Source organism: Cervus elaphus, chromosome 30 (genome assembly GCF_910594005.1).
Source record: "Cervus elaphus chromosome 30, mCerEla1.1, whole genome shotgun sequence".
Lineage (NCBI taxonomy): Eukaryota > Metazoa > Chordata > Mammalia > Artiodactyla > Cervidae > Cervus > Cervus elaphus.
Genome location: NC_057844.1, coordinates 14,265,916 through 14,290,692, shown reverse-complemented (window position 1 = coordinate 14,290,692; position 24,777 = coordinate 14,265,916). Strand labels below are relative to the sequence as shown.

At 41.7% G+C, this 24,777-nt stretch overlaps 1 protein-coding gene and 1 long non-coding RNA gene across 2 annotated transcripts in view; one reads left to right on the top strand and one right to left on the bottom strand.

Moving 5' to 3' along the window:
- The window catches only part of ENOX1 (ecto-NOX disulfide-thiol exchanger 1), a 477,511-nt gene extending 470,851 nt beyond the window's left edge, over nt 1-6,660 (top strand). Inside the window, exon 16 of the mRNA XM_043891694.1 lies at nt 5,697-6,660. Coding sequence (XP_043747629.1) covers nt 5,697-5,828 — 132 coding nt within the window. The 3' untranslated portion in view covers nt 5,829-6,660. The remainder of the gene's footprint in view (nt 1-5,696) is intronic.
- Nucleotides 1-24,777, bottom strand: part of LOC122686563 — a 66,178-nt gene that overhangs the window by 12,710 nt on the left and 28,691 nt on the right. The window contains exon 3 of the long non-coding RNA XR_006338831.1: nt 5,149-5,236. This is a non-coding gene — a long non-coding RNA (uncharacterized LOC122686563). The remainder of the gene's footprint in view (nt 1-5,148; nt 5,237-24,777) is intronic.

Here is a 24,777-nt window from a genome sequence, read left to right as displayed (position 1 = left end):
GTGCTCAAAAAGATGCTTGATATGATTTCAATTTTCTTAAATTTACTGAGGCTTACTTTGTGCCCAGCATGTGATCATTCCTAGAGAATGTTCCATGTGCACTTGAGAAGAATGTGTATTCAATTGCTTTTGAATGAAGTGCTCTTTAAGTATCAATTAAGTCCAAATGGTATAAATGTGTCCTCTAAAGCCTCTACCTCCTTGTTGATTTTCTATCTGGATGATCTGTCCAATGATGAAAGTGGGATGTTAAAAGCCCCCCAACCATTATTATGTTACTATCAGTTTCTCCTTTTATGTCTGTGAACATTTGCTTTATATATTGGGTGCATATATATAGCTACAACTGTTATATCCTCTCTTGGATTGATCCCTTGATTATTATGTAGTGTCCTTCTTTGTCTCTCGTAACATGCTTTTTTAAAGTCTATTTTGTACAATATGAGTATTCCTACTCTAGCTTTCTTTTGATTTCCATTTGCATGGAATATCTTTTTCCATCCCCTGACTTTCAGTCTGCATATATCTCTAGGCCTGAAGTAGGTCTCTTATAGACAGCATATATGTGGGTCTTGTTTTTATATTTAGCCAGGCTATATCTTTTGGTTGGATCCTTTTATCTATTTACATTTAAGGTAGTTATTGATATGTATGTTCTTACTGCCATTCTGTTAATTGTTTTGGATTTTTTTTTTTAGGTTTTTTTCCTTCTTTTATTCTCTTATCCTATGATTTGATGACTATCTTTGCTGTTGTGTTGGGATTCATTTTTCTTTTTGCCTAAAAATATATATTATATAAAAAAAAAAATATATATATATATTATAGATTTTTTTATTGGCAGTTACAATGAGGTTTTGATATATAGCATGCTGTATACACTCACACATACACATGTATATACACAATTATTTTAATTTGCTGATCTCTTAATTTCAAATGCATTTTAAATATCCTGCATTTGTACTCTCCTCCTCTATTACTAGTTTAAATATCATAGTGTGTGTGGATGATTTCCTACCTTTACTATTGTTTGCCTTTACTGGTGAGTTTTCCTATTTCATAATTTTCTTGTTTCTGGTTGTGGCCTTTTCCTTTCCACCTACTGGAGTTCTTTTAGCATTTGCCTGGCTGTAAAGCTTTGGATTCCTCTGTCAAATGTGAATGAGTGCCTTGCTGGGTAGAGTATTCTCAGTTGTAGGTTTTTTCCATCTGTCACCAATTATATCATGCCACTCCCTTCTGACCTGGAGTTTCTGCTGAAAAAAATTAGCTGATAACCTTATGGGGATTCCCATGTATGTTATTTGTTGCTTTTCTCTTGTTGATTTAATATTTTTGTCAGTTTGATTAGTATACATCTTGGTGTGTTGTTCCTCCTTGGGTTTATCCTGCCTGGGACTTTCTTACTGGATTTGGGTGACTGTTTCCTTCCCCATGTTAAGGAAGTTTTCAACTATTATCTCTTTGAATATCTTCCCAGGCCCTAAGCCTTTTGGAACCCCTGTCATGCAAACGTTAGGACATTTGATGTTGTCCCAGAGATCTCTTAAACTGTCCTCTTTTCATTATCTTTTTTTTTCTTTATTCTGTCTGTGGCAGTGATTTCCATGACTTTCTTCCAGCTCACCTATCCATTCTTTTGCCTCATTTTTTCCTGCTATTGATTCTACTTTGTTCATCTCAATTACTGTATTCATCAACTCTTGTTATTCTTTATATTTTCTAGCTCTTTATTAAAAATTTGTAACTTCTCACTCTCCATTCTTTTCCTGAGTTCTTGGATCATCCCTCCCATCGTTACTCGGAATTCTTTCTTGGGCGGATTGCCCATGTCACTTAGTTGTCCTTCTATGGTTTTTATCTTCTTTCTTCATCTGAAACATATTCCTCTACCATCTCACTTTGTCTCAATTTCTAATTGTATAACAACAGCTCAGTCAGTCATGTCTGACTTTTTGTGACCCATGGACTGCAGCACACCAGGCTTACCTGTCCTTCACTATCTCCCTGAGTTTACTCAAACTCATGTCCATTGAGTCAGTGATGCCATCCAACCATCTCATCCTCTGTCGCCCTCTCCTCCTCCTGTCCTCAGTCTTTCCCAGCATCAGGGTTCTTTTCCAGTGAGTTGGCTTTTCACATCATGTGACCAAAGTATTGGTGCTCCAGTTCAGCAGCATATTTTTATGTAAGTGGAATGTTACGTTTCTCGACTTTGGAGGAGTGGCATTGTATAGGGGCTGTCCTTTGTGTCCCAGCAGTACACGCCCCTCTTGTCACGCAAGGGCCAGGGACCAGCTGGTCCCAGGGTAGGCTCTGGTCTGCATTTGCTGACTTAGTTCCACATGGTGCTGAACTGTAGTTCTCTTGCTTCGGGTGTGTTGCCCCTGTTATGGGTGAGGCTGGTCTAGAGGCGTATCCAGGCTTCCTGATGGGAAGGGCTGGTACACGCCCACTGGAGGGTGGGGCTGGGTCTTGGCCTTGTGCTGGGCAGTGCTGTGTCAGCTGTTAGTCAGTCACTCAGTCGTGTCTGACTCTTTGCAACCCCACGAAATGTAGCCCACCAGGCTTCTCTGTCCATGGAATTCTCCAGGCAAGAATACTGGAGTGGGGAGTGGATCGCCATTCCCTTCTCCAGAGGAACTTCCCAACCCAGGGATCGAGCCCTGGTCTCCTGCCTTGAAGGCAGATTCTTTACTGTTTGAGCTATAGGGAAAGTGCTGTGTCAAGGAGAGTTCTGAAGGTGGCTGTGTGCTCAGGTAGTCTTTAGGCAGCCTGTCTGCTGATGGGTGGGGCTGCGTTCCCACCATGGTGGTGGTTTGGCCTGAGGTGTCCCAGCACCAGAGCCTTGGTTCCAAAGTGGCAGCCTCCAGGAGAACTCACACAGGTGAAGAGTCCTCAGCACTTCTGCCACCAGTGTCTGTGTCCCCACAATGAGCCACAACTGCCCCCTGCCTCCCCAAGGAGACCCTCCAAGACCGGCAGGTAGGTCTGGCCCAGGCTTTTACAAGGGAGAGGAAAGTGAAGTCGCTCAGTCATGTCCGACTCTCTGTGACCCCATGGACTGTAACCTACCAGGCTCCTCTGTCCATGGGATTCTCCAGGCAAGAATACTGGAGTGGGTTGCCATTTCCTTCTCCAGAGGATCTTCCTGACCCAGGGATTGAACCCGGTCTCCTACATTGTAGGCAGATGCTTTACTGTCTGAGCCACCACGGAAGTCTTACAAAGGCACTGCTTTTGCCCTGGGTCTTGGTGCACACGAGACATTGTGTAAGCCCTCCAAGAGCGGAGCTGCTGTTTACCCCAGTCCTGTGGAACGTCTGTAGTCAAGCCCTAGTGGCTTTCATAACCAAATGCTCTGGGCATGCCGCCTCCTCATGCCAGACCCCAAGGCTAGTGAGTCTGCCATGGGGCTCAGAACTCTCACTCTTGTGGGAGACCTTCTGCCACATAATTCTTCTCCAGTTTGTGGGTCACCCACCCAGGGGGTAATGGGATTTGATTATATCACACGTGCACCCCTCTTGCCTTTCTGTTGAGTTTCTTCTTTACATCTTTGGATTAGAATATCTTTTTTGGTAGGTTCAAGTCTTTTTTAATCGGTGGTGGTTCAGAAATGGGTTGGGATTTTGGTGTGCTTACGTCAGGAAGTGAGCTCAAGTTCCTTCTATTCTGCCATCAGCATGATGAATAAACTCTTAATTACTGATTTGTTTTTTTAACAAACCAGTGCCATATCAAAAGGCACAACAGCACCCCTTCACAGTGATGATATGAAGTCTTAATTGTACACCCATAACAGAACTGGCTTCAGCACTAACAGGGAAACCTCGGGGGCTCTGAGTGATGCAGGATGCCCCAGCAACACTGGCAGGAGTCCTTGTCCAGGTTCTAGAAGCTGTCTGTGTTCCCTGAATTATGGCTCTCTATCTCTCTCTTCAAAGTCAGCCATAGCAAGATGGACTTCCTTCTAACCATGCCATCCATCTAGTTTGATCCAGTATTTTGTTTTGAATGTTGTATCTATATTCATCAAAGATATGTGCTCGGATGCTAAGTTGACTGAACCTGCGTCTCTTATGTCTCCTACATTGGCAGGGAGATTTACTACTAGCACCACATAGGAAGCCCCAAATACTGGCCTATAATTTTTTTTGATATTGTCTTTGTCTGATTTTAGTATCAGGCGATGGTGGCTTCTTATAATGACTTTGGGAATATTCCTTCTTCTGTCTGTTGGAAGAGTTTGAGAAGGATCCGTGTAGTTCCTTTGTATGTTTGGTAGAATTTCCCAGTGAAGCCATCTGGTCCTGGACTTTTGTTTGCAGGGAGGTTTTTTGTTTTTGTTTTTTTTTAATTACAGATTCTATTTCACTTCTAGTGATTTGTCTGTTCAAAGTATCTATTTCTTCTTGATTCAGTTTCTAGAAACTTGTCCATTTCTTATAGGTTGTCCAATTTGTTGGCATGTAATTGTTCCTAGTATTTTCTTACATTTTTGTATTTCTGTGGTATCAGTTGTTTGGTCTCTCTTAATTGTTAACTGGAAAGTATCCTAAGTGGTGCTATTGGTAAAGAACCCACCTACCAATGCAGGAGACATAAGAGAAGTGAGTTCAATCCCTGGGTCAGGAAGATCCCCTGGAGAATCCCATGGACAGAGGAACCTGGCAGACTACAGTCCACAGGGTCACAAAGAATTCAGACAGGACTGAAGCGACTCAGCACACACACACAATACCTATACAGTGATTGTACCATGAAAAAATAATGAGGTCTTATTTGCTGAGCATTTCTGTATGCCCAAAGCTGTGCTAAGCCTGTAGTCTTCACACACCCTTAATGTTGTTATTCCCACTTTCTGTGACTTACAGAGCCTACCTTGGTAGGGTCATTTTTAGCTCATAACAATAGTATGATACAGATTTAAACAGAAATTCAGGATCTCAGCTTGCTATCTGAGATATATATATATATATATGCATGGATTAGGATGCAAATATAGGAAAATAAGAGCAATGGCTGTGTTATAGTAGAAAGATTGTGGTGGTTTCAGTCTTTAAGATAAAATAAATTATTGGTATAAAAATATATGTAATAAAAATTGGGAGAAGAAAAAAACTGCATTAAAAAGCAACCTACCTGGAATTTATGACTAGACATTGAGACTTTTATTGCTGTGGGTGCTGGGTTTCATTTTTATTCCTAAAGCTTTATGGTCTTCTGGTCCCTGTGAAGAGAAGGAAGTTAGTGTGACAGGAAATCTACCCACCTGTCCTCTGGTCTTCACTGAGTCAGATAACAGAGCTGCCCTTTGGATCAGAGGATTGTGGCTTTCCAGAAGTGGTGATCAGTTTTCTCTGAGCCATCTTAAATCTCACCGCATCTCCTTTTCACATCAAGGCAGGGCTGCTCAGACATCATGCTGCCAGTAAGGCAGGCATCCATATGAAAAGTGAACCTGGAACTTTCCACCTGCTTATCTCATGCCCCTCTCCTGACAGCTGCCCAGGAAGCAATGCAGCAAATCACACTCAGCCCTTTACCTCGTGCTCCTTCTGTAAGGACCTGAACAGCCAAGCAGAAAACCACACGTTTGTCTCATTTGGGAAAGCACGTCCTTACTCAACCCCCTGACTCCTTTAAGATGAGTTCCCCTCCCAAAAGTGACTTTTCTTCCTTTCTAACAGATATCTGCAAATGAAATCGAAATGCTTTTGATGAGGTTGCCACGCATGTTTAAACAGGAATTCACAGGCGTGGGAGCAACGCTGGAAAAAAGGTGGAAGTTGTGTGCCTTCGAAGGAATTAAAACTACCTAACTGTGAAGAGCGATGAAATCTCTGGACGAAACCACCTGAACCTGGCCAGGGCTGTGCTGCGTAAGCCCAGGAGTTTTGGGGCAGGTCCAACACAGGACCTTTATGGAGCCGTCAGAGCCTGACTGTAGTTACATCTGTGGCGTTCTCTTGTGAGTGGAAATGTAATTGTGTACCAGTTCCCTAAAACAAACAAAGCTTCATACTGTGACAGATCTGTTTGCTATGAAAACCAATGATTCCACAGTCATAGTGATGGCAGAACCCTAAAATATGCTACATTTGAGACTAGCTCACCAAGCAGAATATTTAAAGTTAATAATGGTGTAGCAATGGTCGTTGCTAGGCTACAGAGCTGTATATGTAATGTATAGCTGAAATCATTCAATGACATTTTCCTGAAAGTCTTTATGTTTTAGTAAAAAAAAAAAAAAAAAAGAAGAAGAAGGAAAAAAAGTAATTTTACAGTGAGGAAAATCATACCAAAAGAAAACCTGAATATGTGTCTGAACAGTTATTTTGTAAATTAAGTTATATGCTGTTCTAGGGACTTTTGCCTTATTGAAGAGGCAGAAAATGTGATTGGACTCCTTGAGAATGCTTTATCAAGAATATTATTTTTCTAATGTAACAATCCTCCATCATACATTCTTTTAACATGGACTGCATAACAATTTTCATAAAATGTAAATAAAAGAAAAACTAGTGCTACTGTCTTGTACTTGGTATGTAATATTCAGGTTTATGCATCAAAATAAACATTCAGTAAATATTGCTGTTACAAATTTTATAGCAAAGATATTAATTTTTTTCAATAAATATGACTTCTACCATATTGGTTTTGCAAATTATTCTTTGATATATTTTAAGAAATATTTTTCACATTATTCAGTCCCATCTCATAGCCCATTATTTTTAAGTGATTAAATAAATGCATGAGTGACATTAAGAGACAAAACATTACTTCAGACAGAAATATATAAAAGTCATAAAGTAGAAAGTACTGAGAAAAAATTATATAGCATTAGAATGGATATTATTTGAAAATACCAAGATATGACAGCCAAATATAATCAACATAAATTTTATGTTTGTTTTGTGTCCTCATGCATAGGAACAAAGGAGCCAGTTACTATTATTAATTCTGGATTTATTTGTGTGTTTTCTGGAAAACATACAAGTTAGAAAAAGAATTTAAAAATTCACACATCAACCGAGAATTTATAGAGAAAATTTAGATTTCCCTTCTTTAAATATAAGTAGAACAGAGCTTTCAATTGTATTTCCCTCCTGTCTCCTTACATGAGAATCACAAAAAAGCAAGTATTCGAGATACTGATTGATTTTAAATGAAACATTTTTTAGGAAGACAGCTGAACAGTGAATGTTCTTTGAAATTCCAAAAAGACATTCATAATTTCCTACTGGACATTATTGTCCTCAGGCTCTTTTTACTGAGTCCTGATAAATTAAGATTCTTAGTCATGCCTCCCATAAATATCTACACATGTTATATTCAGGCTCAGTGCTAACACCATGAATATGCAGTTGAATAAGAAAGGACACCCCCACCCCCGCAACCGAACCAACAACTAAGTTCAACAGGGAAAAGAAATTTTCCTAAAAGTGTCTATATGACGTGAACCATGTGACAGTAAAGATGTGATAATGGAGCCATGATCCAACCTTAATATCAATGTCATATTTAATGTTGAAATACTTGAGGTCTCTTCACTAGCATCTGTCAATGCCCACCACCACCATCATCCCGACATGTTTATCTCTAGGTCAGGAGACAAATAAGGATACAACAATCCGAAAGGGGACCTCCTTATTTACAGATAATGTTACCATAAAATAGAAGACCTAAGAGGGTCACCTGAAAAAGAATTAGAAAAGACGAATTCAGTCAAGTGGCAGTTAAAGACGTCTAGTAGGGACCCAAAGGAAGGTATCATAATCTAGGCCACCTGCAAACTGCAAACCGGTAGATGTCTTCAAATGTGCATTCATACTTTCAAGTATTGCCTGCGGTCACTTTAGCTTCAGCATACACTGCACAGGGCAGACCCCAACTTAGGGCTTCTGCTTAGGAGGAAGAGTTGGCATGACCTCATGTTAGATCTGACATAAGACACTGCTTTCTAACTTCAATTATGTGAGTAACTTATTTTTGCCAGGGAAAAAAAAAGAAAACTTCTGAATTATTTCACACACATTCTAGTTTCAGATGGGACATCAGAGGTCACCCGGGGAAGGAAATAGCCTTGGTACCTCTGGGGGTGTCTTCTTGTTTGTCACCCCATCCTCCCTAATCCTTGGGATAATCCTATTAAAAAGGACAGTGTTATTGTCCTCATTTGTCACACAAGGAGAAGGAGGCTCACATGTGCTAACAATCTGGCCTAATTTGCACAGTTAGACAATTCTGAATACAGGGTTTGAAACCAGGACCCAATGACTCCAAAACACGTTGTTCTTTTTCTATGCCACGCTTCTCATTCAGTCTATCCCCACTCCTCCCACGAGCTCAGTGCTCATCCAGGACCTTCGGATCATTGCTTTTACTCTCCTTTTTCCTCCACCATCCCCTGTACATGCACACAGGTGGGAAGACCTCTCTCTCCTAAACCCACCCAGTAATAAATCATCGTTCTTGGGTTCTGAGAATAAGCAAAATGTTGAAAGTTTGGAAATCCTGTTACCTAACCCCGATGGGTCTTTCTGGATTGCTTTCTCACTGCTCCCCTAAATAAAGCTAATAAGTTTTTGTCTTTCAGCTTTTGTTCATATCTGCCTATCCAAAGGGAAATACTTTACCTGAACCTGCTTTCCAATACAGGAGACGTAAGATATACACGTTCCATCCCTGGGTCAGGAAGATTCCCTGGAGAAGGAAATGACACGCCACTCCAGTATTCTTGCCTGGAGAATGCCATGGACAGAGGAGCCTGGCGGGCTACAGTCCATGGGGTCAAAAAGAGGTGGACATGACTGAAAAGGCTGAGTCTGTATGCATGCACTGCTTGTCACAATTCTACACAGCTTTAAGAGGAAAATGCAAAGCTTCTCCTCAGCCATGGAACTTTTCTCCATCCCCCAGAAGTTGCTTCTCCTGCCTCTATGTGACCATCATCCCACCTGGACGATTTCTTAAGGCACTTACTCCCCAGTGGTCTTGGTCTCATCTCCCTATTAGATCACAGGCTCTTTGAGGGATCCAAGCCTGTCTCATTTACTTTGAATATTTCTCAAAGTGATGTTACTTATAAATATATAGAACACAAGACAGAGAAAGAACTAAGATGTTTTTCTGCCTCCAGAGATCAGTTTGCTTAGACACAAAAGAAAAAAATTACAAAATATTTTAAAAGGCTGCAAATATTTTAGATCTGAGATTCCAAGACAGAAAATGTGAGCAATAATATTACTCTATGCTATGGAAATACAAAAAGCAACCCAATTCCTTCTTAAGGTTCAAACCCAGATCAATTAGCAACTCTTCTATGAAACCCTGATCTCCAGGATCCTCTCCTGGGTTCCCACTACTATTGCACTATGTTCCTACTGCAGCCTGAATTCTGTATTGTAACCATTTATGAATGGAGCTGTCTCTCCCACTTCCTGCAGGCTGGAGACCTCCCTTACTCAATCCTCTAGTCCCTCAGACTGACATGACATTCCATGACCTTTAGGTATTTATCGACTGAACGAACCCAATGAATGAAAGAAAAGCCCACACAAGAACTTTCTGAATTTGTTGAATCAAATCATATTGAGGTATTAGGCCCAGTAAAGAATAAAGGCTAGAACTTTCTTCCCCTCAGCTGTAAGATCCTGACAGAATTATTCTTTTTTAACACATTATTGACCAGAGACATTTTAATACATCTTTTGATACACCTGAATGTTACTGACTGTACACATTTAAATATTCACTTACATAACAAATTACTGACCACAGGCATTAGTTTCTGCAAAAATCCCCTGTACATGCCTACATGTAATATTGCAGTAATATGTTAAATTATTTTATTGTGGGAAAAGACACATAACGTTTATACTTTTAACCATTCATAATTGTATAAATCAGTGGCATTAAACACATTCACAATGGTGACACAACTAGTCACCACTGTCTAACTTTTTCATCATCCTCAACAAAAATTTTAATACACCCATTAAACAATAACTCCCTATCCCCGCTCCTTCCAGCCCCTGGTAACCTCTCTTCTACGTTATGTCTCTTTGAATGTACCCAGTCTAGATCTCACGTCTGTGGAACATACACTATTGGTCCTTCCGTCTCACGTATTTCACTTAGCTGAATGTCTTCCAGGTTCATCCATGCTGTAGCATGTGTCAGAATTTCATTCCTTTCTGAAGCTGAATAATAGTTTGTTGCATGAGAACTCTTCTTGCTGGCTTAAGTACCTGTTATCTACTGCAGCAAGGAAAAGTCCCTTGTCTACGTTTGAAAGTACTTAAGTACTTTTAGTAAATACCACATCAAAAACAGCATTTGCAAGTGTAGAGAAGTTTACTTCCATCTAGATAAACCTCATTTTCATTGAGGGTAATAAAAATGAAATGACAAAAGTAGAAAATGTTGGTAGTAATTGTGTAGAAAAAGACTGTTTCAACAAATATCCATGCAACAAATGTGATATGTGACGAGTTGTTTTCTCTTGGTAAGGGTTGGGGATGTTTCACTTTGAGGGTTTTTTTAAAATCCATTTTCTAAAAATAGGTGCTGTGTTTGTTTCACTCAATAAAAGACATTTTATCCCAAAACGGTAAGAACTATTTTACCATAATACTCATAGTTTCTCCTCATAAACTGAGAAAATAAAGAGATGTTAGAGTCCTAAAATCTTATAGCTTGGCTCACTTTATATCAAAATGGTAAAAGGTTCACATGTATATTCAATCAGTCTGTCATTAGTATCTGAATAAACTATAACTTTCACAAGCAGCACACCAAACATAAACATTTCAGAGTTAAACAACTTATTATGAATGTGTTTATATATTAGATCACTAAAAATACTGTGTTTCTAGTTCCACCAACTCCAATTCCCCTCTTCTGCTCTCAGAAAGTGGATCTTTTTTGAAAAATGTTTGGGCTTCAAACACCCGACTATTTCTCATACTATGTAGAGAGTGTTCAGTCTGTGTGGAGTCGAGTCCAGCCCCAGCCCTCACTGGGGCTGTTACCAAGCCTCACTACTTAACCCCAGAGAGGTGCTAGCCCCACCTTCGTGATACAATAATGTTAACACCGAAGTCAGAGGATCACGGTGATTGATTCAATGAGACAGCATGCATAAAGCACCCAGACCGGAGCCAGGGAAACTGAAGTCACTGGTTTCTTCAAAAACCGAGCTTTAGGGCGACCCTGTGGCTCAGTGGTAAAGAATCCGCCTGCCAATGCAGGAGCCTCGGGTTCGATCTCTGATCAGGGAAGATTCCACATGCCATGGAGCAACGAAGCCCGTGGGCCGCAGCTATTGAGTCTGTCCTCCAGAGAGCAGGACACAACTACTAAGCCTGTGTGCTGCGGTTGCTGACGCCTGCATGCCCTGGAGCCCACGCTCCGCAACAAGAGACGCCACTGGAACGCAACGAGAGAAGAGCCCCAATTGCTGCGAGTAGAGAGAAGCCACACAGCAACGAAGACCCAGCACAGTCTAAAAATAAATACATTTTAAAATTTAAAAAAAAAAACTTTATCTCAATGTAAAACACAGAACTTTAGATACATCATCCCAAGCGAAGTAGGCAAGCCCCTTTCCCTGCTATTTGTCTACTCCTGCCCTTAGGGATAACCAGTCAATAATACGTTTCTAAATATAAGAATAAAATATGACAAATAATAATATAAGACAGATACAATCCTCATCCCCACAAATAGTCTATTAAATATGTACAAATGTAAAATCAACACAAGGAAAATAATTGGAACTCTCTAACCTGCAAAGAAAGTGAAAGTGTTAGGAGCTCAGTAATATTCAACTCTTTGTGACCCCGTGCACTGTATCCCATAGGGCTCCTCTGTCCATGGAAGTCTCTGGGTAAGAATACTGGAGTGTGTAGCCACTCCCTTCTCCAGGGGATCTTACTGACACCGGGATCAAACCCAAGTCTCCTGCATTGCTGGCAGATTTGATACCATCTGAACAACCAGGGAAGCCCCCCTAACCTGCCAAGGCTTTTGCAATGTTTATATGCAAATAGGCAGTCATCATCACAATGACCCTCAGCCAGGAGAAAATCTAGAGCCAGAATTCTTTGTAGCAACTCCCTTTTTACTTATTTGGTTTATTTCCAACAAACAGTAATCAGGGTCATATACATTCAACTGTGAAGACATTGTATGGCTCTGGACAACTGCCATTTTGAACGATGATCAACTAGGTATACAGTATGCAAGGATTAAATAAAGTATTAATTATGTTCTCTTTAACCCAGCAGAAACATGGTCAAGAAAAATTATAGCTGTAGCTGGAACATACCATAGTGTTATTTTAGAGAACATACACATCTATTATAGTTGCTGAGAGTGTCAAAGTAAAGGACTCCAGTGAATCTAGTAATTACAGATGAGTTGTGTTAATAAAATTAGCTGTTCAGGTCCAAAATTTTAACTCTTTTTGCCTGCTCTCAGAACCATAGAGATACACAAACAATAAAGCTCAGACGTTTCAACTGCCCATTTCACCTCTTACATAATGTACATTTATCGTACAGGGATATGTGATGAAACGTTCTTACTTCTTGGGAAAAACAGACTCATAAAAAGAAATTGCAAACGTTTTACAGTAGAAAATGGTACTTCTCTAGACAAAGCAAGAAAGTGGTTAATGTACAACAGAAAGTGCATAGCATGTAATGAAATGCATTTTTTTGTCTAGCAAATGTATTTATTGTGTGTTGAAAATTGTAATGTCTTCCCCTGCACAGGGAAATTCCTATATAAAGCTCATTTGTTGTTGTAGGGAGTAAAAACTCTTTTTCTTGTTTACTAAAGCAGTCTATCTTAATATCAACCCCGACACTGTCAAGTTCACTTAAGAAGAGCTGTGTGTAGATAAGAATAAGACTGAAGCAGAAACCAGAATATTCCATTTCATCTGCTTTTCATATCTGAGTGAGTGCTATGCAACCCACAACATCTGGTAGCAATCTCTTTTCAGAAAGCATTCTTCTTTTCAAAAGAAAAAGCTGAAAATTGGTCAATTTGAGGCTCTCATCAATAAATAAATCTTTTGCCTTTGAATATGTTTATGCCTAAGTGAGGGTTTGTCTCTCGTATTTTTTTGAGATAGAATGTGAAATATGGGCTGGCAAGTCAAACACTGTCTTCAGATGGGGATAATATATGAACGCCATTGTGGGTCGTTTATTAAACAGACATTGATTGTTACGTCAAATCAACATATCATGTATCATTTTTATGACTTACAATCACAGTAAATCAAGTTTCAAATAAGAAGTGCTATGAATTCTTAGGATAATTGTCACTTCCTAAGGCTGGGCAAGCAGCTGGGAAGGACTTTGCCCCTCAGTATCTGTTCCTTGGGGGTCCCCCAGTGGCTCCGTGGTAGAAGAATCCACTTCCAATGTAGGAGACGTGGGTTTGATCCCTGGGTCGGGAAGATCCAGTGGAGAAAGGAAATGCAAACCCAACTCCAGTATTCTTACCTGGAAAATTCCAATCCATGGGGTTCGCAAGAGTCAGACAAGCTGGGTGACTAAACACCACCACCACCTGCTCCTTGAGCAGGTAAAGGTAACTTTGGTTCAATGTCTGCCAAAGAAAAGGCTGTGTGGTGCTGTAAGCAAGCAAACTGGGTGTCAGAGAACAGGCAGCGAAATCTAGACTATGCCAACCTAGAGTCAAGTATTTTATATCGCTGCTTACTTCTTCGGGCTGATAAAGGAGCCGCCTCCAGTTTTTTGCTCACGGAAGGGTTAGGTCGCCTGGTCAGAGGCAGTACAGTGAGGTGATCAAGAGCATTTTTCTAGAATCATTTCGAGTGAGTGATCACAGGAACATGACTTGATCTCTGAAATGGGGATGATAGTAACAACCTGTCTCATGGTCTTCCTGTAATTCTTCCCATCATCTGGGACTTACTGGGTCATCTAGGTTCACAGAACTTAGCAGACATTTTCTATCTCATGTCCACTGCCAGTTGGAAAGAATTTCCCCTCAGAGGTCACCGCTAACACATCAAGTGGCTTCAGCTTCCTGATTCCTCCCTGGAATAACAAATGCCTTAACACAGCATAACAGGAAATCTCCTGCGGTCCCAAGAGCCTGGTGGACTGTGAGCAGCTAGATCTAGGCCTTCTGAAGAACTCCGCATTCCCGTGGTCTCCCTGGGAGGTTTTAGGGACTCCAGAAATCAGCAAAGAACCAGTAAAGTTCCTAACTCAAACCAGACCTCTTGGAAGGCAGTCTTGGCAAAGACAAACCTGGTGTGTTTTTTCAAATATAAAATATTCCAAAGGAAACAGAACAATATCCCGATCTTGGGGCTGAGAAAGGACTGGATGTCTTATCCCTGGTCCTTGACCTCCAATAAGAAGGGGACATTTTGGTGGGAGAATCGGAGGGATAAAATCTCTCTTGTGCTTCTCTGCTTCGTATTACTTTATGTAATGGCAACAGGGATGTTTTAGCGCCCATTTCTCCAGCATCCAGGTTTAAGGGACAGCATGGAGGGGGTGGTGAGGGGGGGTAAGGAAATGCTCATTACTGCCAGGAAATGCTCATTACTGCCGGAAAATTCTCAAACTTGGAGGCACTCAGCTCCCACTTTGTTCTCATTAACCCTTTGGACTCCTGTTTCCTTTTTTCCCCATAAGACTTCGTCCTGTCACTGTCTCATGATTTATCAGGTCAAGTACAGTGGTATGTGTTTAATAAGCTGGGAAGGAGCACCCACCACTGTGCATATATACAGGCACAAATGCACTTGTGCACAGGTATGTATTCGTCACATATTAATAAAAGGTCACACAAATATGTACACATCATACAAACGCATTTTTATGTACCACATTTACACACATACACTGACACTCAAACATCTCTGCTACTGGTAATCATTTCTGCCCCCTCAAGTGCTTCCCTCTTCTATCAGCTATTCACTCTTCCCAGGAGGAGGATTAACTTAAGAGGACAAATAAGAGAAGGCACCACTAACCCCTCTAGATAATATTAATAAGTAATGAAACATACCTTTAAAAGATGATACTGGCAAAAAAAATATATGTAGATGGATTTACAAAAAAAAAAAAATTGTAAGAATAGAGTCAGAAAAGGCAAGGAAACTGAGCTAGCTAACCCATGAGGGCATCAATGAGTTCTGCTCCATGCAGCAAGGTTCTTGTATTTACAGCAACAATTCCTATAGCAAATGAAGGTTATCAACAGCCCTATTTAATGGCTGACCTGTATCTACCCCTCTTTCCTTGTCATTTTGTAATTTCCCACTTCAACTCTGGACTTGGTCACTTTGCCCTGCTTTTTGGCCGAAGAGATGTTAGCAGAAGCTTGACCAGCATCTCTCTGCCTGCTCTCTTGCCTGACTGGGTTTGCGCACTCCTGCACTCTTGACACGGCTATGAGAACACATCAGGCTAGCCCAGGGCAGGATGAATAATATAAGTAATTGAGGCAAATGGCCAGAGTCCAGGCTATCCTAAATCAGCTAATCTCTCAAGAGAATGTATCAGAGACAATAAGTACACTTCAGCCTTCATGTGAATTGGCAGATTTGCAAGCTAATTAAATGGTTCTTTTAAGCCACTGAATTTGGGGGTGACTTGTTATGCAGCATTATTTGTGGCAATAGATAACTGACACAGAAACTGATTCAGAATTAGGGTGCTGCTGGGCTACAGTCCACGGGGTCGCAGAGTCGGATACAACTGAGTGACTTCATTTTTCACTTTTATAACAAAAGAAGAAAAATGAGACAGTGTCTTTGAGACCAAAAAATGGTAGAAGCAGGAAAAGTAATAAGAAAACTACTATAGAAGGATGGAAAAAATAGCAACACTGGTTATGCAGTAGCCAAAAAAAACTCATAATACTGCCATTTGTTAATTCGGGAGACAAGAAATGTACCTACCGAACTTGGGAATTTGAGTAATAACATATCCAGGCAGAACAATGAAAGTACCAGTGGCTCTCGCTACCTGTGTATCAATGAAGTTCCTATGAGAAATCAGGAGGGTTTAAGAAATAATTGAGGGACTTCCCTGGTGGTCCAGTGGTTAAGAATCCACTTGCCAATGCAGGGGACATGGGTTCGATCCCCAGTCCAAGAAGATCCCACACGCCACAGAGCAACTAAGCCCAGGCATCACAACTACCGAGCCTGCGTGCTGCAACTACCGAAGCCCATGCACATGTGCCTAGGGCCTGTGCTTCAGTCAGAGAAGCCAGCTCAGTGACAGCCCACCACTGCAAAGAAGGGTATCTCCCACTCACCACAACTAGAGACAGCCCATGCCCAGCAGCAAAGACCCAGCATGCATAAAAAATAAACAAAACAAGTTTAAAGGGGCTACAGAAGAAAGGTAACTTCTTGGTTGGAAAAACAATCTCTTGTCTCTGCAGTCAGCAAAAGATTCTCAAAGTAAAATAACTCCTGGGGCAAGAAGCCAAACAAGCATTTAAGACCTTTTATTATGACCTCTGAAAGAAAGAAAACAGAACCTAGAAGAACCTCTAAGCTAGACAAAAGGACAGGGAGGAGTCTTAAAAGCATTGCCCCCACAGAAACCTCATTTGCCCAAACAGTAATTATGTCTAGATAGAGATCTAGCTCTAAAAGAATTATAGGTATTGCTTTTGGCTCATCAGGTTTGTAAGACACCCACAAAAACGTTGAGGGCACTACATTGGCAAGAGTTCTACCAATTTCTCCTAAAAAAACCAGAATGTTGAAAAAGTAACAAAATCCCTAGGTTCCTCATTTTCACAAAGAGAAAGCAGGGTGAGCAAACTGTTGGAAACACAAAGAGCTAATCCAGGAGAGAGGAGCAGCCCAGGCATCCCAGATGGCAGTGCAGAGAGCCACAGAATACCATGGACTGTAGAGAAGCTCTTGGAGCAGCACTGAGGCCCAATCAGGAACATTCGCCTCCTCTGGAACAGGCAGTCCTGGCAGCATTCACAGGAACAGGTTTCAGAACTGGTGTGAACTACTGCCTCATGTAATTTCCATTCATCTTTTGAATGGGATTGTCTGCTATAACTATCCTGTCTTCCCTTACCCTAGTGTATAATATTTGGGATAAAATAGCTTATCATTTTCATTCATAGGCCTTTTTGTCACGAAGAATTTACATCCAGGAGCCACATTTGGACATGTTATACATTTTGAGACCCTGGAACTTGAGCCTGATGCTGTGATTAAATGACATCATCAGGGCTCTTGGAAGGAAGGGGTAAGTATGTTGCACACATATGGATAAAATGAATAGTTGAGATCAGAGTGTAGAAATTCCGCTTCTCAGATCATGAACTCCTTGTTGCCAAATTCAGACTTAAATTGAAGAAAGTGGGGAAAACCACTAGACCATTCAGGTATGACCTAAATCAAATCCTTTACAATTATACAGTGGAAAACAGTGACAAATATACTTAGGGGACTAGATCTGATAGAATGCCTGATGAACTATGGACAAAGGATTGTGACACTGTACAGGAGGCAGGGATCAAGACCATCTCCAAGAAAAAGAAATGCAAAAAAGCAAAATGGCTGTCTAAGGAGGCCTTACAAATAGCTGTGAAAAGAAGAGACAAGAAAAGCAAAGGAGAAAAGGAAAAATATACCCATTTGAATGCAGAGTTCCAAAGAATAGCAAGCAGAGATAAGAAAGCCTTCCTCAGTGATCAGTGCAAAGCAATAGAGGAAAACAATAGAACAGGAAAGACTAGAGATCTCTGCAAGAAAATTAGAGATACCAAGGGAACATTTAAGACAGGCTCAATAAAGGACAGAAACGGTATGGACAGAAGCAGAAGATATTAACAGCTGGCAAGAATACACAGAAGAACTGTATAAAAAAGATCTTCATGACCCAGTATGATCACTCACCTAGAGCCAGACATTTTTGAATGTGAAGTCAAGTGGGCCTTAGGAAGCATCACTATGAACAAAGCCAGTGGAGGTGATGGAATTCCAGTTGAGCTATTTCAAATCCTAAAAGATGATGCTGTGAAAGTGCTGCACTCAATATGTCAGCAAATCTGGAAAACTCAGCAGTGGCCACAGGACTGGAAAAGGTCAGTTTTCATTCCAATCCCAAGGAAGGGCAATGCCAAAGAATGTTCAAACTACCACACAATTGCACTCATCTCACACTAGCTAGCAAAGGAATGCTCAAAATTCTCCAAGCCAGGCTTCAACAGGATGTGAACCGTGAACTTCCAGATGTTCAAACTGGTTTTAGAAAAGGCAGAGGAACCAGAGATCAAATTGCCAGCATCTGCTGGATCATCGAAAAAGAGAGTTCCAGAAAAACATCTTTATTGTTTTATTTTTATATATATTTTATATTTTATATATATATATAAATCATATAATTATATATATATAAATTATATAATTATATATTTTATATTTTATTTTATATAAAAACATCTTTATTTTTATTATTCCAGAAAAACCTCAGCTTTATTGACTATGCCAAAGCCTTTGACTGTGTGGATCACAATAAACTGTGGAAAATTCTGAAAGAGATGGGATTACCAGACCACCTGACCTGCCTCCTGAGAAATCCGTATGCAGGTCAGGAAGCAACAGTTAGAACTGGACATGGAACAACAGACTGGTTCCAAATAGGAAAAGGAGTATGTCAAGGCTGCATATTGTCACCCTGCTTATTTAACTTACATGCAGAGTACATCATGAGAAATGCTGGGCTGGAAGAAGCACAAGCTGGAATCAAGATTTCTGGGAGAAATATCAATAACCTCAGATATGCAGATGACACCACCCTTATGGCAGAAAGTAAAGAGGAACTAAAAAGCCTCTTGAAGAAAGTGAAAGAGGAGAGTGAAGAAGTTGGCTTAAAGCTCAACATTCAGAAAACAAAGATCATGGCATCCGGTCCCATCACTTCATGGCAAATAAATGGGGAGACAGTGGCTAACTTTATTTTGGGGGGGCTCCTAAATCACTGCATATGGTTACTGAAGCCATGAAATTAAAAGACGCTTGCTCCTTGGAAGAAAAGTTATGACCAACCTAGACAGCACATTAAAAAGCAGAGACATTACTTTGCCAACAAAGGTCCATCTAGTCAAGGCTATGGTTTTTCCAGTAGTCGTGTACGGATGTGAGAGTTGGACTCTATAAAGAAAGCTGAGTGCCGAAGAATTGATGCTTTTGAACTGTGTTGTTGGAGAAGACTCTTGAGAATCCCTTGGACTGCAAGGAGATCCAACCAGTCCATCCTAAAGGAGATCAGTCCTGGGTGTTCATTGGAAGGACTGATACTGAAGCTGAAACTGCAATACTTTGGCCACCTGATGTGAAGAGCTGACTCATTTGAAAAGACCCTGATGCTGGGAGGGATTGGGGGCAGGAGGAGAAGGAGATGACAGAGGATGAGATGGTTGGATGGCATCACCGACTCAATGGACATGAGTCTGAGTAAACTCAAGGAGTTGGTGATGGACAGGGAGGCCTGGCGTGCTGCAGTCCATGGGGTCGCAAAGAGTCAGACACAACTGAACTAAACCAGTCTCCATTCCAATTTCTATGTCAGTTTTCTACTGTCACACATTAATGGTGATCACAGGTCTGCAGGTGTGTGATTTAAGTTGGGAATTTCTCCTGATCCTGACTGGGCTCACTTGCTTTTTTTTTGGGGGGGGGGTGGGGAGTTGTGGGGAGGCTGTGCCACACACACAGCTTATGGGATCTTAGTTCCCCAACCAGCAACTGATTTCCCAGGTTTCTATTAGTGGAAGCATGGAGTCCTAACCACTGGACCACCAGGGAATTCCCTGACTTGCATGTTTTTTGAAGTCAGCTAGCTAATGGCTGGGATCATGTTTCTGGTGGCAGTTGGCTTGAGGCAAGCATGTCTCGATGACCTCAGCTGTGACAAATCCACTCTCCATAAGTCTTTCTCATCCTTCCATCAGAGCAGCCCTAGCATTTACTCATGATGATGAAGGAGCAAGAGAAGAGTGTGACTGATGTCTTCATTATAAAGAGCAGCAAGACAGAAAGCCTTAATGCACAAGGACTTTCCAGGTCTCTTATTTTCATCACACTTTGGTTCAGTGGCTCAGTCATGTCCGAATCTTTGCAACCCCATGGCTGCAACACACCAGGCCTCCCTGTCCATCACAAACTCCCAGAGTTTACCCAAATTCATGTCCATTGAGTCAGTGATGCCATCCAACTATCTCATCCTCTGTCGTCCCGTTCTCCTCCCACCTTCAATCTTTCCCAGCATCAAGGGCTCTTCCAATGAGTCAGTTCTTCACATTGGGTGGCCAAAGTATTGGAGCTTCAGCTTCAGCATCAGTCCTTCCAATGAATATTCAGGACTGATTTCCTTTTCTAAACACCAATTGGCCAAAATGAGTCACATGACTGAGCCCAGAAACAAGGGGTGGGGGATCTATGCAATCAACCTACCAGAGTTCCAAAACTGTCTTCCATAAACACTAGTGTTCCAGAAGATGTTATGAGATATTCCACTAAAAAGAAAGAGTTCTGTATTCGCACACATTTGTGAAGTGCTATTTATTATATCCTTTTGGTGAATCACTGTACTTACTAACCTATTAAAGGCTCTGAGAAGTCCTATGTCTGTTTACCTTGCTTTAACTGGTGTCTCACACATAGATTTAGCCAGGAAACACACTAATTAGACAAAAATTGCTGAAGATATCTTGCAGAACAAGTGTTTCTCGAATCACATTCTGAGAAGCACTGGTCTAAGTTATGAAAATCTGTAATGACGGAAATCTGTAATGACTGCATTACAAGAAAGAGCTTTAGGAGAGCTAGAAGCAGCTTTCGTGGGACAGATTAATGAACTGCTTGTGGTAATTATTTGCTTTACTCCCACATGAGAACCCAGGAGTCAGGAAAGCCAAACAAGCCTCACAGAATGGCAGCGTAAAGCTGGGGCACGTGTCCACATTTGCCTGGCCAAACACCTACCATCTTTTCATCTCCTCACCTGTCAGTGGTCGAATATCAGGCATCATGACAGAGGGCAGGTAAAACAGCACAGGGTGATAATCTTGTGGTGGAGAAACTGTTTTAATCCTGGCTTTGCCACTGGGCTGTCCTAAAGCGGCCACACCCTCCTAAGCAGAGCAGATCGGAAACACTGTTCTTTCTGTTTCCTTGAAACTTGAAGATTCTAGAAGCGTATTTTGATGAACGCCTCTTTGGGACACAAGAATCCTCTGGTGTTTCCTATCTGCCACCATAAAAATGGCCTAAAACTAACTGCCCTGTTATTAATCTGGTCCTGAATATAACAAGTTCATTTTTAAATTTGCTTATTTCAATCACTTAAGATATTCAAACTATGCTTCCAGCCTGAAACTCTTCCCGTGTGCTTGCCAATTTCCCAGTGAAATCTCCATGATATACTCCAGGGAGGGCATATTAATATTCTAAGGAAACACACTACCTGTATTGCAGACTCTAATTTTAGAACATTCATCACTGAGGGTGGTTTTCTTCCTCCTGTCCTAATTTTTTTTTTCCAGGTTGTCAGCTTGTTGGACTACATTAAGCTGAATGGTGACTTTCCTTTATTACACATTTCCTTCCTGAGGGCCTGCCCTTTGTGAGGACTGGCAGAAGGCCAGGGATAGGGGAGAGAACCCATAGCCCTTGGCAGCTCAGAGTCTGCCTTTAACTGGGGAGATAAAGCCTGGAGCAGGAGGAGGGCACACAGGAAAAAGTAGCAAGAAGAGGGCGGAAACAGAGTCCCTTTGTCAGGGAAGCTATTGTTCCACTGGGAGATCCGTCCTGGCTTTACCTCACCATCACACTGAGGCAGTGAGATGAACTGGTCTCAAATTATTTCGTCCAATATCTGGTTGTGCTGTGGTAGCGTCCATAGCACAGAACTCGGCGTTAAATGAAATCCTTTGTCTTGGAGGAAACATCCAAAATACGTTTCATTCTCCTGTCCTCCTTCAGGGCTTCCCTGGTGGCTCAGACAGTAAAGAATCTGTCTGCAACGCAGGAGACCTGGGTTTGATCTCTGGCCGGGAGCGGGGCATGGCAACCCTCTCCAGTGTCCCTTCCTGCAGAGTCCCACGGACGGAGGAGCTGGGACTCTAGGCCTCTCTTGCCAGCAGCCGACAGCGCAGACCTGGGCGGCCTCCCCTTCCTAGAGGCCCCTAGAGCAGGGCGTCTCCACCTCGGCGCTATTCATGTTTTGAGTCACATACTTTGTTCTGAGGCTGCCCTGTGCTCTGGGGGATGCTCGAGATGCCCCTGCTCAATCGCTCAGCCATGCCCAACTCTGTGTGACCCCATGGACTGTGGCCCGCCAGGCTCCTCTGTGGGATTCTCCAGGCAAGAATGCTGGAGTGAGTTGCCATTTCCTTCTCCAGGGGATCTTCCTGACCCAGGGATCGAACCCACATCTCCTGCATCTCCTGCACTGGCCGGTGCATTCTTTACCACTAGTGCCCCCTGGGTGCCCTAGATGCCCCTGGACGACAACAGCACCCCTCACCCCCTACTCCAGAAGTGGCAATCAAAACTGACTCTAGGTATTGTCAAATGGCGCCTTAAGGGCAACACCTCTATTGGCTAAGAACCACTGTTCTAGACTATGAGAAAAACGAAATCGCAATTTCATTGTTTTGTTTTGTTTTGTTTTGGCTGCACCATGCCACCTGCATGTGGGATCTCGGTTCCCTGACCAGGGAGTGAACCTGTGCCCCTTGCGACAGAAGTTTGGAATCCCAACCACTGGACCACCAGGGAATCCCTATTGTTGTTACTGAAATGGAGATCACCCCACTACCACCAGGGAACGGCCCTGGGTGCCAAGCTTCCTTCCGAGCCCCCAGCCCTGTGTGTGGCTGAGACTTCTCACGGCTATTCACACGAGATGCCTTCATTTGGCAGCTGTTTTTTCTCTTCCCCATTTGTCCTCCACCTCTAGTAACTTCTGCTGCACCACTCACCAGGTTTTAAAGCGCTTTATCAGGCTTCCAATATGCCTACAATCATCATTCCTGAGCAAACTGGGAAAAACTTAGGGGCTAAAATATTGAAGATTCCAGTAGCATGATAGGGTATCACGTTCAGAAAGCCTGCTTCTCAATGGTGGTCAGCTTCGTTGATTCACTAAAGCATGCATCGTCTCACAGTGAATTCTCTGTGGACTCCTAAGTAAATCTCTCAAGACCTCCACCCCATCAAGCGAAGGTCCAATTAAGAGTCTTAAAAAGTCTAGGGTCCAGTCTCTTCAGCAAGTGATGTTGGGAAAATTAGATGGTCACATGTAAATAGACAAAGTTAGAAACCCCCTCTCACCATACACAAAAATAAACTCAAAGTGGATAAAGACTTACACAAAAGACATGAAATCATAAAACTCCTAAAAGAGACCACAGGGAAAACATTCTCTGACATGCATCGCACCAATGTTTTCTTAGGTCAATCTCCCGAGGCAATAGAACTAAAAACAAAAATAAATATGGGACCTAATCAAATTCACAAGCTATTGCACAAGAAAAGAAACCATTTTTAAAAGATGAAAAGACAAGCTAAAATGGGAGAAAATATCTGCACACAGTGCAACCAACAAGGGCTTGATTTCCAAAATATACAAACAGCTCATACAGCTCACCAACAACAACAAAAATAACAACCCAATTAAAAAATAGACAGAAGCCCTAACTACACAGATCTCAGAAGAAGAAATACAATGGCCCACAGGCACAGGAAAACATGCTCAACACCACTAATTATTAGAAAAATGCAAATGGAAACTACCATGAGATACCACCTCACATTGATCAGAATGGTCATCATTAAAAACTCTGCAAATAACAAATGCTGGCAAGGGTGTAAAGAAAAGAGAACCTTCCTATACTGTTGGTGGGAATCTAAGTTGTTACAGCCACTATGGAAAAGAGTATGGAGGTTCCTCAGAAAACTAAAAATAGAGCTACCATATGATCCAGAAACCCCACTCCTGGGCACGTGCATGTGTGCTAAGTCATTTCAGCCATGCCCAACTCTCTGTGACCCTATGGATGGTAGCCCATTAGGTCTTCTGTCCATGGGATTCTCCAGGCAGGAATACAGGAACGGGTTGCCACGCCCTCCTCCAGGGGGATCCTTCTCAACCCAGGGATTGAACTTGAGTCTCTTACGTCTCCTGTGTTGACAAGCAGGTTCTTTACCACTAGTGCCACCTGGGAAGCCTCATTTCCTGGGCATAATCCAGACAAAACTCTAATCCAAAAGGATACATGGACACCACTGTTAACAGCGGCACTAGTCACAACAGCCAGGACATGGAAGCAACCTCAATGTCCATCAATACACATGAATGCATAAAGAAGATGTGGTACACATGCACAATGGAATATTACTCAGCCATAAAAAGGAACACATTTGAGTCAGTTCTAATGAGGTGGATGAACCTAGAGCCTATTATACACAGTGAAGTCAGTCAGAAAGAGAAAGATAAATATCATATACTAATGCATATGTATGGAATCTAGAAAGATGGTACCAATGAATTTATTTGCAAGGCAGCAATGGAGAAACATAGAGAACAGACTTATGGACATGGGGAGAGGGGAGGAGAGGGTGAGATGTATGGAAAGAGTAACATGGAAACTTACATTACCATGTGTAAATTAGACAGCCAACAGGGAATTTGCTGTCTGGCTCAGGAAACTCAAACAGGG